Raw genomic sequence first — 17,960 nt, forward strand, 5'->3', positions numbered from 1 at the left:
TTTTTTTTTCTTTCTTTTTTTTTTTCTTTTTTTGTTTTTCCTTGGTGAGTATGCTGCCCTTCTTTTTTTCTTCTTTTTTTCTTTTTTTTTTTTTGTCTTGATGAGTATGCTAAAAAGATGGTACCATCAATCTCCCTCTTCTAGCAGTAATTAATTTATGGTTGATGCTTTTCTTTCCTCCCCTCCCCTCACTTTCTCTCTCCTCTCTTTTGGTTTTGCTTGGATACGTATGAATGGGAGCCCTAAAATGATAATGGAGTTCTCCCCCTTCTCTCCCTCTCTAAAAAAAAATGAATTCGTATGTATGTGTTCCCTAAGGAATAAGGACAGTGTCCTGTTTTGTAGTAGAGACAGGCAAAGTCTGCCTTTCACGTGATCCAATATAAGCTTCCAAAAACAGGAAAAAGAACAATGTGTCTTTCACACCATTTGCTTCTTTCCTCTAGTAGCCCAAATTTCTTGTAGTTCATGCTCCTCCCATCCAAAATAATACCCTAATCAAATTACCCCATTGTTCACTCTCTCTAAAATGTTCAATGGATTTAGCCCTTTTTCTATTTTTTGGCATACTCACGGGCCAAATTTATGCAGTTTATTGTATCCCGTACAGTTTCAACATTTCATGTTCTCATCTTTTTATCCTTATTATGGTGGAGGTCTCTATCTCTCTCAAAATATAGGGTCGGCAATAGACCTAGACCCAACCCGATCTAGGTCCGGGTATGGGTTCAAAAATTGAACCCGATTGATCAAGTCCAAGTTCAAATATTGTGCCCAAACAGTATTTGGGTCTAGGTCCAAAGTTTGGGTAGGTCCCAATTTATAAAATATATTTAAAAATATAAATATTTTGATTTTTGGGTCGGACCCAATCGGATCTTGATCTAAGTCCCACATTATATCTTCGGATCCACTTTACCAACACCTCTCTCTCTCAATAGTGACTTTTAGTGTAATCTCTCTCGCTCTCTCTCTCTAAAAAATCATAGTGGTGTTGAAAAAGTGGAGCTGCCTCTGCTCTCTGAATTGAGAGGTGTTGGTCCATTGGAACTCTCTTTCTCTCTCTACGAAATAATGAGGTCATGCTTCACTCAAGCAAAATATTATGCTTCTTCAATGACTCTATAGTCCGTTACAGTGCTTAGGGTTTTTTTTTTTTTTTTTTTTTTGGGGGAATCAGTACCATGTAGGGTTACTTTTGTCATTTCGGTATTTATGGGGGACTAGATTTTCGTGCATCACGGGATCCCAATCCTAATTCAGCTGTCGTCCTTAAAGCGGAAATGGGACCCACAGTAGTGAGTTTGTTACCCTTGAAAATTACAGTCCATTTCTTGAATACCAAAATTGTTATAATCATATTTTTCGTAGATAAACGACCATATAAAACCCACTCCTTGTAGGATCTCAAATAATTATCGTTAAATTTAATATGGATTTATAAAAAAATCAAGTTTTACATCTATGTAATAACTTTATTAGAGATATGTGTACACATGAGTAGGAGAGAGTTCTAGAAGATCATTTATCTTCTCGATAACTTGATTAACCACTTTATCGCTCAAATAAATTGTCAAAATACGTAAATGCCCTCTATTTTTTTCAAGATTCAACGTGATTGCGCCTCGACTATTCCATTTCTTTCTTTTCTTTTTTTAATTTAAACGAAAAGAGGTCTTTAAAGCGATGGATCATCCTACCACCTTGATCATACTATTTTTTACCGTACATACGTTACAATTCAATTTTATCTTTTCTATAGAGTAAGTATTAAAAATGATCATTTATTTTTAATACATATAAGTCACAATCACTCTTATACATTATATTTAAATCAGGTGGTTATAAGTCTATCATTAACTCGATTCAAGTATTAAAAAAAAAAAGATTTTCGAATTTTATCACACACATCAAGATATGCAATTTAACATCTAATGGTCAATAGCAATTGTGACATCCTTATAATAAAGATAAATTTGATGGATTAGAGTGTGTCATGTGCAACATAACGTTCATATACTGCCAAGAAATCTTTTTTATTTGACCAATTATATTGCCAATAAATCATATGCAGCATAATGTTTATATATTGCCTAAAATTTTTGTAGAATTTCATGACCCATCTCAAGCTATCCAATTTATTATTTGATTATCTTTTTAATAAAGATAATCGTCCTCATTATTTACATTCCCATACCCATTTACAGTACCAAATACGTGGAATTCTCCTCCTTGACAATTTAGAACAATTTTTCCCAAAAAGGTCAAAAGCGAGAAAAAGTAGTGAACTATTTACGTTATTATTTGTCTCCTATACTTCAATATTGGCAACAAATACATTTAACGCATACCAAAACCTGATCTTTAAAGCTTATACATTAATTTTGCAACCTTTACACCCCGAATATTATTCACTGGGTTTGTGATTTTAGCGGTGGCAATCGGGTGACACGGTAGGTCGACCCGGTCTGGGTCCATGTTTTGGAGCTGGCTTGTCGTTCCGGGTCCAAATGAGTTGGACAGATGACGTAGTCCCAATCCGGGTAGGGTCTAGTATGGACCCCTATCGGTTTGAGTTGGGGTCAAGTTGGTTGTGGTCGACCCGATCCGACCCATCCAAGTATAAGCATATAAACTATGTAAAAAAACATATATTGAATATTATATAAAATATATATATTTTTTAAATTTCTAGACCTGAAATTAAAAAAATAGTTATCCGGCAAGTCGTGTGTCCGGATGACTCGGACACAACCTAGGTTCACGTTGGGTCTAGGTTAATGTTGCTTGTACCCAACCAAGAGTACGCGACCCAAGGCCGAGGCCAGGTCCAGGTCCATGCACAAGATAGTCGACTTGGACCCGACCTGTTGCCATCCCTAGTGCTTTAAATTTTCAACTCCATAAATTATTTTCTTTATTAACTATGCTCGCCTGGGAGCATATTGTTGTAATATCCATAGGGAGCACCACGTCAATAGAAGCAAGATCACAAATCTATTAAATTTAGTTTGAGCGTGGGACGTCAAAGGTTCAAACCCTTACTGTTTCTTTTTTTTCCCTATATGTGTTCACTTGGGAGGGTAGCTGCAATATAAGACCAATGTTGTTTTTTTTCCTTTTTTATTTTTTTATTTTTTCTTTAAGTGTTTCAAATATCACATGTTCGATTAAAGGATTCCTTGAGGCAAACCTGATCTAGAGACTGCAATCCGAAAATCACCCGAGTCTTCTATTTTTGAAGTAAATTTTTAAAACTTGTTAAAAATTCCCGACAATGGACTTCAACTCGAAAACCCGGCAAATCGGATCCGAGCTCGGACCTTTTTGAACACCTTATCAGGGGTGATGTGGGTGGTAGGTAAGCCAGTATTAGAACCCTAGAATTTGATGACGTAGACCTCGCACCCTCACCACTAAGCCCCGGCACCAAATATATTTGATGCACCTTAGCAAATATTATTTAGCTATAAACTGTGGAGGCCGTGTGTCCTAATCTAGCTGTAAAGAAAAATAAATTTGAACCCACTACATTAATTCTATCAGTTGGTTGTCGATCAATAACAATCTTTCTTTTACTAAATAATTGCTTCCACATACATTTTAGTTGTACCTTGCTATATATTCTATGTACTTTTTACTATTATTTATTAATCTGTAGATATATATTATGTGTGGTGTGTACTATGTATTTGTAATTTATTTGCGAGAAGTAGCGCAAGGTCCACGATGTAAATACTCCAAGGCTTGGGTTGCATTTTGACATCGCCATTCAATACCATTAAAAAGAATTTTGTTAGTGCGTATACCTTTAAATTCTTCAATATGTTTTTTACACTTAGATACCTTTATCCTAGTAACTTTTTGTCTAAGGGTATTTTAAGTAAGGGAGTAGTTTCCATAAGGTTGCAACTTTAAACAATCCAATTAAGACGCACTTTCAAATTTTATAATAATATGTAATTTTGATGTAAAATATTTTTAAGATTATCTCAAAATCTATTTTTATATCTAATTATAAAATCTTAAACTCCAAAAATGGTTAAAATCAAGCAGATCTATAAACATATGAAAATCTTGAAAATGGACAGTCTAGATAATATGTTGTAAGATGCACTATTTATGAGACTCAAAAACTTCTTATTTTTCATAGTCATACATCTCGATATCAAGATGATCAATCAAATGATTTTTCAATATTAACAATCTTTTCCGATGGATGTTTGAGGCGCATCCGTAGCTTTACATTTTAAGGTTGTAACCTTACACAAATTTTTCTTTTTAAGCAATTAGTCAAAGGTAAAGTAGAAATTTCTAATAGAAACGAAAGCATTTATTAACAAATAATGGATAATGACATCACCGACATGGTATGTGACATCACCCACAAGATACATTAATTTTTTTTAACTACTAATAGAGTGCCATTATTTTTTTACATAAATATTCATTCTACCTATCTTAATGACAAAAACTACTTGTGCTTAAAAAATTTTGTATCACAATTCAAGGGTATCTACATGTCCAAAAATATTGAAGACTTTAAAGGTATACACGATCAAGCCTAACAAAACCCTATTAAAAAAAAAACATTAGGTTCAAGCAATTTTTTAAGGGTGTGGTTTGTATAAGGTTGAGGCTCTGAACAATCAAAATAAGAAGTACCTTTAAATGGTATCAAAAGATGTTGTTTCAATACTGGGATGGCCTTAAAATCTAGTTTTATCTCTAATTATAAAATTTAAAGCTTCAAAAATAGTTTAGATCGAGTAGATCTATGAATGCTTGAAAATCTTGAAAATTGAAAGTCTAAAGATGCATTACAAGATGCACTATTTTTAAAATTTGAAATTTATTTTTCCGCATGTCCTTGCATCTTGATGTCAAGAAGATCAATTTAAGGATTTGTGGGCATCAAAACAGCCTCTTCTAGTGAAATTTTTGAAGTGCGCCTAAGTTTGATTCTTTAGCACCTCACACTTGCATAAACTTTCTTTATTTTTTAATTAGGAGTTACATGAATTTCATTTGAGCAGGTGATTGCGCATTATAGAAAGGGTATTTGAAATGAGTCATTGATTCTCTCTCTGTATTTTTTTTATTTTCTTTTGGATTTATGCATATAGATTCTTGATGCTCTTTTCAGAACTTTGCCACGTACTTATGAGAACAATTGGGATCAATGTCTGACATGTTCTTCATGGCCGTTGACGAGAACCGGAGATGTGTAGAGAGAGAAAGAAAGACCCAGTCTGACCTGCTGTTCCTTTGAGAGAGATGACTAATTCTGACCTATTGTTCCTAGAGAGAGATTGGTGGAAGGAGACTATAGGAGCCCCTCTAGAGAGAATCTCTAGAGCGATGTTTTAAAATTCAGAGATTTCCAATCTGGATTGGCCATCTGGATGCAGAATTCGTTGGTACCAAAAGAGTTCTAGAGTGGTATATGGCCGGTTCCCTTCGCCCCTCTTGATTTTTTTTCTTCTTTTTTCAAGCTTATCTAATTGTCTGTGGTCCCCTAAATCCCCACCCCATACACATCTAATTAAAATCTTATTTTATTTCATTTATTATTATTATTATTTTGGATCACATATTTGGACAATCCAAGAACAATCATGATCACTGATCCAACCGATCTAGATCAGCATCAAGGGCGGTCTATCCCATGCATTGTTCGCAAAATCGCCCAGAATCGGCCAGTTCCAATTTTGGGCGGTTAAGGTGATCAACCGGTATTTTAAAAAAAAAAAAATCAAAAAATGTATATAAATTCTTATAAAACAAGATTTGATTTGTAATGTATTTTTAAATATTCTTTACATTATGATAAAGATTAAAAACTATTTTGGTAATTAATACTAACTTATTATATTTTCTCATTTTTTCTAAAAAATTTTAAAAATAACCTTTGAAAAATATAAAATCGGTTAAAATCCATTTTTTCATTAATTTTCAACTTCATTTGAATGTGTTTTATTTTAAACATGTTTATATGCTTTTCATATTTTAGTAGATTTTTTTTTTTATGTATTTTTAACATTTTTTTTAACCACCAAGACTTTTCCGGTTAGAGCGGTTGAATCGGCCAGTTTGCAATTAGACCGATTAAACCAAACCCATATCCGATTAACCGTTCCGGTTCGATTTTGCAAACATTGATCCCACTATCCATTTATTTAAACACTGCTCTAGAGAGAGTGGGTAGTTAAGGGGAATGGCCAGATACTATTCCTGACCTACTCTTCCGGGCCCATTCGAAGAGAGAGAGAGAGAGAGAGAGAGAGAGAGAGGTATGTGTGTGTTTGTTGGATGAGGACCAGCGCATTAATCTCTTATTATGGTTCAGCTTTTAGGGTAAGGACCGGCGCACTAACCAACAATCTACTTCGCGTACCTATCGGAGAGAAAATGGTGCACCTCACCATTAATTTATCAGAGTGAGAGAGATGTGCACACGCACTCTGGATCAAAGTGGAATCCACATGTTGCATATGTAGAGAGAGAAGAGAAAAGTGGGGATTTTCAATGGCCTCCACAAACAAAGGCCAAGACATTTTGCTTCTTTCCAGGGTACGATACGTTACGATACCATGGGACATCGACCTCATCAAAAAGCATAAATGTCGTCTCAAATGCATTTCTTATCAAACTAACCAAAATGCCCCTATCACCTTCCTAGACACCAACACCACATGGGCTTTTTGGTTAAATCATAAATGAATTTTTTTTTTTCTCTATCATTCTTACATTCTTTTTCTTTCTCCTCTGCATCCCATAAAGCAGACTGTGAGAGAGAGAGGAAGGCTGTCATTTCATTTTGAAAGAAATTGAACAGCAACTAGAGAGAGAGAGAGAGTCCTTTCATTAACTTTCATAGAAACCAACCAGCAACAGCAGAGAGAGAGAGCTTTTACTTGTTGCTAAACTTCCATATATTTTCAGGCTATTTCGCTCATCATTTTGATTAAGAAAGCGTATTCATACGCCGTTTCCTCACAGTGCTTGTACCTCCCTCCCTCGCCAAAATGGCCCCCTTCCATGTTTGTCCTCAAAACGACTGAACTCGAGCAGCTTCTGCATGTCTCTTCTCTCACTCTAGCCACCCATTTAGCTCCTTCCCAAACACCCACCCTGGAAAGCAAAAACACCACAAATCCAATACCAAATATAGAAAAATATGGAAAATAAAAGCACCTCTCTCGCTAAGTTCAAATATGAATGACTCTGTTTACATGCGTGCGTGTGTCAGGTAAGGAATGAAGAGACCCAAATGAGGTAAAAGAGCAAGAAATAACAGATAAGCTCTCATTAACTCCCAAATGGGGGAGAATAACTTACCTTGAATCATTAAAAGATGAAGTAACCAGCATTGAAGGATAACATACTCCCTGTTGAATGTTATCATATGGAGAGTAACAACAAATCATTTCGAATTGGGCTTGGATTGTTGGATCACCAAACTCCTCATAGTCCAAAGTGGTGAGCGGCAGAGATGGATTTAACAATGTGTTGCATATGTCAAGAAATGGAACCTGCAGACAGAAATCATGTTTGCATTTTAAAAAAGGGTGCAGTTTGTATAGACTCAAGGCTCTAAACAATCAAAGTAAAGCTCACCTTCAAATAGTATCGAGAAATGTGGTTTCAATATTGGAAATCTTTGTGATAGCCTTAAAATATATTTGTATCTCTAATAATAAAATTTGAAGCTTCAAAAATAGGGTAGATCGAGCAGATCTATGAAAACTTGAAAATATTGAAAATTGACAGTCTAAAAGTGCGTTTAAGATGCACTATTTTCAAAACTTGAAATCCATTTTTTTCTCATGTCCAGGCATCTTGATGTTGAGATGATCAATTTGAGGATATTTGGGCATCAAAACAACCTCATCTAGTGAAATTTTTGAGGTGGGCTCTAATTTGATTGTTTAGAGCCTCGGCTCTATATAAACTTTGGGTGCAATTTGTATAGAGCCAAGGCTCTAAAAAAATCAAAGTAAAACATACCTTCAAATAGTGTCGAGAAATTCGGTTTCAATATTGGAAATTTTTGTGACAGCTTTAAAATATATTTTCATATTTAATTATAAAATTTAAAGCTTAAAAAATAGTTTAGATTGAGCAGATCTATGTAAACTTCAAAATCTTGAAAATTGACGGTCCAAATATTCATTACAAGATGCACTATTTCCAAAACTTCAAATCCATTTTTTCTTATGTCCATGCATCTTGATGTCAAGATGATCAATTTGAGCATCAAAACAACCTCTTCCAGTATAAACTTTTTGCTAAACTTTTAAAAAATAGTACTTTCCCTAACAACAAAGATTCAGCAGTTGGGTTGTCTCACATTCTCTGAACAATCTATGGGAAAACTAAATAAAAGAAAACTTACAAGATGCAAGGAAAATCTAAAAAGAGAAGGATACTTCAGAAAAATTAAAAGATGTAAGGAATTCTAAAATGAGAAGGATACTTCTCTTAGTATATTGATATTGATAGAGTTGAATTTTTTCTTATAATTATTTATAACTTCATTTCTTGTTTAGAATTTACATTTATCTGGTAAATTTAGATTTCTTTTTAAAAATTTTGAGATTGAAAATTTGAGGGAAAATTTTGTGATATTAAGGAGAACATCTTATTATGAAAATCCCCTAACATGCTTCCGTGAAATTTAAAAAATAAATATATTGTGGTCCATATACTTGCAGGCCAAATGCATGGGAAGATTTCAGAAAATCAAAACAGAGGATGTAGACACCAAACGATCAATTATGTCGTTTGGTTTGATTCCAAAACTAATAATTTGGTAACAAAAAGAAGAGCAGAACACTTAACTTCAACAACTAAACCACATTGGACCAATTTGCTCATTTACCTTCAAAATGGCAGCACAAAACAAGTCTGGATACAGGTTAATAGCCGCACCCACCAGAAGCCCACCCGCACTGAACCCGACAGCACCAAGCCGATGCCTATTAATGTATCCCTCATTGACGAGGTACATTCCGCAAGCAACAAAATCAAGAATTGACTTCAGCTTATATGGTCCAGCACCATCATGATGCCATGACATGCCTAGACCTCCACCCCCTCTAAAAAAATCAAAACCATCTTAAGAGAACAAGAACTGGATGCAAACAAGTGTATCGCTGGCACTATCATTCACAATATCCTTATAGGAAGTTAAAGCAACAAGCAAGACAGCAGTTGTTCAGATTCAGTGGGTCATGAGTAAAATAATTGTATTATAGAAACTCTAGTTGTTACGCTATTAAACTTCAAGGAATCAATAACTAATACACATTTTATTGGGTAGTTTCTGCTAGTTAATACTCATGTCCGTCAAAAGGAAAAAGAAAGGTGCATGAACCATGCTACAAAAGAACCATAATTGGACTTGCCTTACATCAGCAAATGCTATCACCCAACCACGATCTAGCAAACTTATCCGATCAGTACACCAGTTCTTCTCCAGAACTTCACCGTAAGCTCCATAACCCATTAAAATTCCAGGGCTTTTACCATTTATTTCCACTTTTTTGGAGTATAGAATGGTCAGAGGAACATGGACACCATCAAGGGAGAGAACTTCTTTCCTTTCGCAGGAATATAATTGGGAGATATAACTCCAGTTATGGCGTGCTTTTACAGTATCATTCTCATTAACATCAAAAGAGTCAATACCCAGAACTTTCTCTTGATGCACAATTGTGAAGTCTTGCTTTAGCATGTCATAGTCAACTACTGCATCAGGCATCTGCATTTTTATGGGACACCAAACATGGAGCATACTTTTAAGCATGTCATTTTACTCATACATATGATTCTGACATAGCAGGAAAATATACAGTGTCACATAAATGGCATGAAACCTAGTCAAAAGGGACTGTGACTATGCAAAGTGGTAAACATACAACAGTTTATCTATATAACAGATTTTTATGTTAAACACATACCACAGGAGATGAAATCACCACACGAAAAGTAGAGTCCATGAAGTCGTGATTTGAACCAGGAACGACACTGCTTGTGTCTGAAGGCAATGGAAAGAACCACGGATTGAGATCCTCAATATCCATAGGGTGCTGCATCACAAATCACGGAAGACTTCCATAGCAATAATGGTTCACGTGCTACAAATATCGAAATGACCAACATAACTCAAAAGATAAAGACAATATAATCGAAAGCCTTTAATTAGAAATGATTCAAGAGATAAAATATAGATTTTATATAAATCGCACTTTAAATGTATCACTTCATCGCTCGCTTGCTCTACAGGGAAGTTAAGAAATAAACAACATCCGCAAGGCTAATATCTCGTTCCTTGGAGTGTGACTTCCATTCTTTGACTCGTCCGCCCCTATGCATCACATCTTGTTGAAGGGGAACAGAAAACCGTTCAGCTGGCTGTAATCAAGGAAAGAACCCTGAATACTCAACCGTCGGATCTTTGGTCGAACAGAATATCAGAGACAGTTGAACGACCAATCCAATCCATTCTTTCACTTGATGGATGGATCCCCCGATCACTACCCGCTTGTTCTTTCGCATTATATCTTGGTTCCCTTCCGGATGATTGAGCGGCTAACGAGGATGGGGGGATGACATCGGAATAACCACAACTGCTGTGAAATGACCATCCACTCCATCTATTATGGGAGGGAAAAACATACACGTCCTTCACCGGCAAGCTATCCTACGCCCACCGGTGAGGCAAGCTACCCTCGTCCGTAATTTCAATGTACACCATGCTTTTATGTACAACATATTAAAGATATATAATTTGCATTCACAGTTTTATTCTATGATGCATATTTGTTATCTACTGTTTTTATTTTCTTTTTTCTCGTGAATGTGTAAGGAGCATTTCTTTTACTTCTGTGCTTCAGTTGTCATTTTAATAGTTCAGTGCATGCAAGAAAACTTTTTTTTTTAATGAAATTGACTGTATTATATTAATATGGAATAAATAACATATCAGTCATATGTGCATGAACATATACAGAGCATAAAAAAAGCGCTTCAGCTCCACAATCCCAAAATTGAGTGTGCTGTCTCAAAGAGACAGAACACCGAGAAATTTGTACAATTGCTTTTTATAAATACTTGGATGTTTGTCATCTTCATCCATGGTACACCTAATATCCTTCTGCTTGCCTAGACATTATAACCTGAGTTTCACCCAATAATCACATTAATCAGTGAATAAAAACATAGTTTCACAAACCATGTTGTTGTTCTTGAACTACAAAGTGATGGTATTAACGCCATAGAGTTCTCAGAATCTCCTCTGCTGTTTCTGGACTACATACATAATAATCATATGGATATGTGGATATGTTACAAAAGTATATACTCTTCAGATACATTACTCGTCCATGGCCTGAATAAAAAAAACCTAAATAGTAAGAACCTCCCATATACTCCTAATCAGGAACATATATTGTTCCTAAAATTGAACATGCAAATGATTACATTATCCTTTGCTGAGTTAAAAGTTCATGAAGACAATGCATGAATACTTATCAAAAATAAAAGATAAAGAGGAAGTAAGGACACGTGCCACACCTGAAAGAAAATTCTACTGCAACAAAACGTAAAACATAAAATTGAAAACTTATTGCCATACCTTTAAAGGAAACTCCAGTGGCATTTTTATAGAACAAATCTTGGGGATTCCACCTCTATGAAGAAAAAGCACCAAATGTCCATCAAATATGTCCATATCCTGAATCTCAACACCTTGACCAGCTTGAATAATATTCTGGGAAAACAGGAAAAAGAAGAAGAAGAAGAATGCTGAGTTGAACAAAAGAATTTTCCACTAAGCACATCATACATCTTACAAACGTATTAACCGCAGCTTCTTTTAGCAAATAAACAGAATTGAGAGAGAATATTTGAGCTAGAAAACATAGATGTTGTAAGAAAGAAAAAGACCAAACAGCACATGATTTTTCCACAAGGAAAAACGCATCAAGGTCACCACATATTATGTATGCACTGTAGAATTCCAACAAACAGTTAGCCTAGTCATCAAATACAATAAAAAAAGTATAAGAGTCATATCAACTCTTTAAAAGTCATATGGCAAATCTTGGACAAATCCCACAAAGCGACACACTCATGAACCAATCCAAAATAGGTTTCATTTATTAATTCTTTAAGTTGTTAGAAATTGATAAAGGAGTAGTAACTTTGACTTAAATCAGAATTAGAAAAACCATTCACAATCTTGATTCTCAATGTTTATCTTCTCCACTAAATAGTGGAGAGATTCATGGAAATGAGACTTTCCAGGGGAAATAAGCTCACTGCTATGAAGCAGAAAAGTAGTGGACATCCACTGCAATGCAAAATGAGCCTTAAAGGAAAGATAATAGAGAAAACAATAAGATCATGTAGTCGAGTCACTTGCATTATAAATTTCCTAAGAAATTTTTTTTGTTAAGAACCCCTCCTAGAGAGAGAGAGAGCGAGAGAGACAGAGAGAGCTTAAAGAAATTGGAGTCTCTAGAGTGGACGCTGAAGATCATGCTTCTTCTATGATGAGATTGATTACAATTATGGTCGGCATTTGAGATGCATTTAGGACACCTAAATCCCTTATATCGAATCAGTGGCAAAGTTCTTAAAGCAATAAAAATTGACCTGCCATTCCCCAGAGCGTAAAGTTTCAGCTTGGCATCTAGCTAAATGATAACCTTCCGCAACAAATTGAGAGCAGCCTAAAGGAGAGTTTGTAAGAATGTAGAAATATCCATAATGGTGTTCCAGAAAATATTGTACACCAGAAGCACGTTTCCACACAAGTTGCAGACCATCTTTCAGGTTGCTTGAATCAAGCAAATAAACCTGTAACAGGAGATGTAGCCATCAGAACATCGATTCAGGAAATAGAGGCAAATAATATTGATAAAAAAATGGAGAATATGAGGACAGTACTCAAAAACACCCACAGAGATCATGGACCACAAATTTGAAATATCAACACATCTGGATCCATCAATTCCTTTTCTACAATGACTACTTTCATCTTGTTATCTTACCCTTTTGCCTGTCTTCCTTTGTATTTTTAGCACCAAATCAGGCCAAAATAGTCACTCAAAAAAATTTATATGAACAGGTTTTTCAAGTTTCTAGCCCACCCACCTGCATGATCTATGCCAGTAGATGCTGCCCTGATATTGTACATCCCTCCACTCCATTCCCCACCAAAAAAAAAAAAGAACACACACAAACACACACCCAAAAAATGAAAAAGGAAGAGAGAGAGAGAGAGAGAGAGAGAGAGAGAGAGAGAAGGGACAAACATATTGTTGCATCACTTAAAGACGGCTAAAAGAACAATAAATCTCGGTTAGTAACCTTCCTCAGATGATGCCCTTGAGTTAGAGTTCACAGTTATGAACTTTCCATCTTTTGTACTGGTAATGTCAACAGAGCAGCTTAAATCACTTTCCTCATATATTAAACAATCTGTGTCATCAGATCCCAAACTTCGGCTAAATACTCTGCCCAACAACTACAACAATAAGAATAAAACGTTCCTTCTCTAGCTAAGAAAACAAACAAAGAGATTAATTACATAAGCTTTCATATAAGGAAAATTATACAAATGAAACAGCACAGCGAGTCACCTGTGAGGCCGTTGGGTCTCATCAACAACTGTATAAAGCAAAGTCCTGCTGTCTTTGGCCCATGCCAAACTGACAACACCTCTAACAAAAGAGTTTGAAATGAGGCAGCCTGTCTCTAGATCTTTTATCTGAAGCATAAAAAGTTCTTGACCAGTCATATCTAGTGTATATGCAAGGTACCGGTGATCAGGAGAAACCTGGCATGTGCCTATATGAACATAGCCTGCATTCAATGCAAATCTAGTGAAACTGTGAAACCCACAATTTCAATACAAACAGAAAAACAAGAAAATGACCTTTCTGCTAATGGCCCAAATAAACTCAACAATTGTGAAAACAAAAAGAGCTCTAAGGCAACAAATAGTAGCACAGATTTGTTTTCACTTGGGTGTCAGAAGAGAATTTTTCTGAATGAGTCATTCTCAAGCAGAATAAAAGATCCCTAGTTCAAAGATTTCCAAATCTCAATGACCAATGATTCAAATGTAACCAGTTAACACATTTATTCAACTCCATAGTCTTCCCTTCAAAGATCAAGCTCCCTCATTTCATCTGTTTAGTGTGCAATAGAGACTATGATTAACTAAAACAGATGGCCGTATCCCCATGTAAAAATTATAGCATGGCTCAAAAGAATTCAACTCCCAGAGACCAAAAAATCATAAGGAAACTTGAAAGAAATTTGAAGATATTTGTTCAAGGTACTCTAAAAGCTTAGAGACTTGAGGATTCCGGGTCCCTCTGCAAGAGTACACCCTTCTTCTCAAGTGATCAGCTGGTCTTGAGGGCAGCCCAGCAAGTTGCTTCATTAGTTCAGTCTAAGTCAATAGCTTTAATAGTGGCTAGTGTAGGTTATTATTTAAAGGCCATAACCAGTGTTGGTCCTGCCTACGCAGGGTCCCTGGAGGGGTGAGCTGGAAAAGGTCCTAACCTTTGACATTTTTTATGCGCAAAGTGGCCACTCTCAGGACCTGCTCTTGTGCTAGCTACCCGAGCCTTTTACCATCACACCAAATGACAACCCCTAGTTTAGGTTATTATTTATTTCTTCAAATTAAAATATGCTTAATTCGCTCATGCTTATATCTTAACACCCTTATCATTTCGACTTAAGGTTACAGATAATCATTTTCTTTTACAAGGTTAACTTTCCATATAGAGTGTTCAACAAATCATAGTTCCTTTTCCTTTAGGCAGTTGTATCTGCTACTCAACTCGAGCACATCATACAAAGCGAGCAAACTTTAAAATGTTGATCACTATTTTGTGAGCTGTTGAATATCAGCAAATTTCTGTATGACCATAACTGAAACTAATTTTTATGTGATCTTAAGGGCCGCAAACAAATTGCTTGTCCTTAACCCTCAAGATGAAAACTTAAAATGATTTTGAAAGGTGAAAGTGTAGACTACCAATACAAATTATTCCGCAAACATGTACTATGGGGTATCCTCTATGCCATGTGGGGTAATTTCAGTGAGTTTGACTGACCTTTGAATGTTCAATGGAGAGAATAACTCATAAATCCCTTTGCCTGATTTATAGTAATTTAAAAAAAAATAATCAAGTCACCAAAAAGAAACAAGATGACTGCAACATGTATAGCTGATCACTTGAGTATCTATGAACCTCTAACTAGAAAGCAACATCAGAAATACCAATCAACATTTAAACAAATAAAATCTTAGAGGAGTTACAGAGATTAGAAAAAAATGCATGGAACATTAATTAACTTATAGAACTGAGTTAATGTTTGATAGGCTAACCACAAATTCAAAGCACAATGCAGAAAGTAAGAACTTAGGACCATGCCAAATTGTTCGGCAATTTTATTCCAATCGAGCAATACATCTTCCTCCCTATTCCCCCCCATGTACCCAACGATTCTTTCCATGAGAGTATCATTGGTCCCAATTCTCCTGCACAGGACTGGATATTCTTTTCCTTTGGGAATAGTTTGATAATATAACCTGTGTAAATAAAAAAAAAAAAACATATAATTGACAAATAAATATTACTGGACCAGCAACACTGTAATAATCTTCAAGAATGAACACTCTCTTTTATAAAGTAAAATTAACAAATTTTATATTATGTTTCTTTCTAACAAAAATCTAGCATTGTGATGTACCGTTGCGAATCACAAAACAATGTAGCCAACGGGATCCACAGCTTTCTAAGTAAAAGGTATATAAGAAAGGAAGGATTCATTTTTTTTCCTCAAATGTGAGAATGTATGATGCTTAAAAAAGCATTAAACAAAAACTAAACTTTAGAGAGATACATGTAACATATCCATTAAGAACACAACTCCAGTGTAGCATAAGACAACAGATGAGATCACTTCAATCAGGCACAAACTCCACAAATCACAATCAGAGTCTTTACAATTATAAATGCAATATGATGCAAGAAATAAATGCAAAATTCCTAAAACCCGTTCTCGTTCACGAAAGACGACAATCGACATCAACCTCTCTTAAAGACATCTATCCCTACCAAGAGATCCTAACATTTCTGAGACAGAAATAAAACTTATGAATTCTTAGTTATGTAAGAAACAACAATAAACCAAATCTGAAAATGCTAATTTAATCATGAACCAAATAAGTAAATAGTAATAGTCATCATCATCATCATCATCATCATCATCATCATCATCATCATCATCATCATCATCATCATCGTCATCATCATCATCATCATCATCATCATCATCATCATCATCCCATTATGCTATATCAAAGGTCATGCCCTCGGTTAGACCATAAGACACCATATCTCTTCTCATTACTCTCATTCATGTCCTTTTGGGCCTTCTCCTTGTCTTTTTATCAGCATTTTAAAAAGTGCTAGGCGGCACCTAAGCGATCGGGGAGTCCAGGCCTCCCAGCTTCTAGGCGGTCGCCCAGAACTTGGGCAGCCCAGCCAAAAAAATAATTTTTTTTGTAGGTTTCAAACGAAACTAAAGCCCACAATTTTGCTCTTTTAGTATTAAGAAAATGATCCAAAAATACCCTCAAGGAGCCGCATTTCGACCCCTGGTTGGGGCGCAGACCCTGGACAGCCGCCTAGGCGAGTTCAGGTGGGCGCCCAGGGATATCCGCCAAGGCGGCCACCCAGACGCTGGGCAACCCGCTTTTTGAAGCAGTGCCTTTTACAACCTTCCACTTAAACTAATTCGTTCCTCTTAATCAGAGTTATATTAAGTCTACACTGCATATGGCCAGCCTACCAAAGTCTACTTTCCGTCCTCTAATCGGTTAATATTAGGTCTACATTGCATATGCCTACCTAAGTCTACTTTCCCTTATCTTATCGCCTATTGAAGCCACCCTTAAGTTTTCTCTTATGTATTGGTTATGAATTATATCCTTACTTATCTTGCCACTCATCCATCTTCTCAATTACACATCCTATAAATATGTTGTTTCTTGACCGCCAAACATTCCGTCGCATAAAGCATAGTTGGTCTTGTTCTATAAAACTTCCCCTTTGTTTCATTGGTAAACAACTAAAGAATTAAATCATTTTGAAAGTGAACATAACATAAATTCAATAACTAATCCAGAAATACTCCAATCAAAACAATAATTAGAAAACAAACAAACCAGCAATAAAGGCAAATGCTTTGCCCCAGTTTCACAAAAAGCAGTACAAAATTACAAACCGGGAAATAAAGGCAAATGCTTTGCCCCAGTTTCGCACAAAGCAGTAGAAAATTAGTATGCATTAAAAAAACACAAATGCAAACAAATATGAAAGCCATAACCATATAAGAAAGCTTGAAGTTCACTAACCACGGACCCCATTTCTCAGGTGGGGTGAATACACTGGAAGGCATTCTTTCCTTCATCTCCGCAACTAGTTCTCGCTGAATATGCTCCGTATCAGCCATGAACGCCTCTGCGTAATTGTTTTCCTCTTGCAGGTAGGTGGGTAGATCAGGATCGTCTAGGTTAGACATCCAACGGTAGGGATCGACCCAAGAGAGGCCATGTGCAGTTACAGAAGAAGGGAGCTTCTTTGGTTTTGGGGGTTGCAAACTGAATGGGGAAAAACAGTTCTTTCGGCAACAAGAAGAGAAAGAGGAGGTTAGGAAGGGAAGGGAGAGAGAAAGGAGACGAAATGTGGGTTTTCTCATAAATGAGAGCATGGATATGAAAGGACAAAGAAACTGGAGAAATGATAGAGACACAGAGTAGGGAGAGTAAGAGTCTCAAGAGAGACTGGATGGGGCAGGCACAGAAACTGATAATGAGAAAGAGAGAGGGAATAGAAGTGTAAAAGACAGAAATTTGTAGCGTC

The 17,960-nt window shown here is 35.9% G+C and overlaps 1 protein-coding gene across 6 annotated transcripts; it reads right to left on the bottom strand.

The window, feature by feature from the left end:
- Window positions 1-6,628: 6,628 nt before the first annotated feature.
- On the bottom strand, window positions 6,629-17,960 carry LOC18433934 (Prolyl oligopeptidase family protein). Of its 6 annotated transcripts, none has more exons than XR_016042146.1 (11): window positions 17,453-17,960; window positions 15,465-15,622; window positions 13,653-13,875; window positions 13,384-13,526; window positions 12,664-12,866; window positions 11,642-11,776; window positions 9,966-10,142; window positions 9,411-9,766; window positions 8,885-9,101; window positions 7,342-7,535; window positions 6,629-7,134 (listed from the first exon to the last, which is right to left on the bottom strand). XR_016042146.1 is itself a non-coding variant. In XM_088848999.1 (11 exons), the coding sequence occupies exons 1-11, from the start codon at window positions 17,806-17,808 to the stop codon at window positions 6,942-6,944; spliced, it is 2,307 nt and encodes a 768-aa protein (XP_088705125.1). In that variant the 5' UTR covers window positions 17,809-17,960; the 3' UTR covers window positions 6,629-6,941. The 6 variants fall into 6 exon arrangements, 5 of the variants coding, with proteins under 5 accessions (XP_088705125.1, XP_088705126.1, XP_088705128.1 ...); XM_088848999.1 differs by having other exon boundaries at window positions 9,966-10,094; XM_088849000.1 differs by having other exon boundaries at window positions 9,966-10,094; window positions 17,460-17,561.

This window comes from Amborella trichopoda, chromosome 10 (assembly GCF_054954075.1).
Source record: "Amborella trichopoda isolate Santa Cruz 75 chromosome 10, AtrichopodaSantaCruz75HAP2 v2.0, whole genome shotgun sequence".
Taxonomy (NCBI): domain Eukaryota; kingdom Viridiplantae; phylum Streptophyta; class Magnoliopsida; order Amborellales; family Amborellaceae; genus Amborella; species Amborella trichopoda.

What these genes read in the sequence shown, in the direction of transcription:
- LOC18433934 (XM_088848999.1), bottom strand. Translation starts at nt 17,808, where the DNA reads ATGCTCTCATTTATGAGAAAACCCACATTTCGTCTCCTTTCTCTCTCC. An exon ending in CCTGAGAAATGGGGTCCGTG is followed by an intron (nt 15,623 to 17,452) that starts GTTAGTGAACTT and finishes TTATTTACACAG; the next exon opens with GTTATATTATCAAACTATTC. An exon ending in TAAAATTGCCGAACAATTTG is followed by an intron (nt 13,876 to 15,464) that starts GCATGGTCCTAA and finishes CATTGAATGCAG; the next exon opens with GCTATGTTCATATAGGCACA.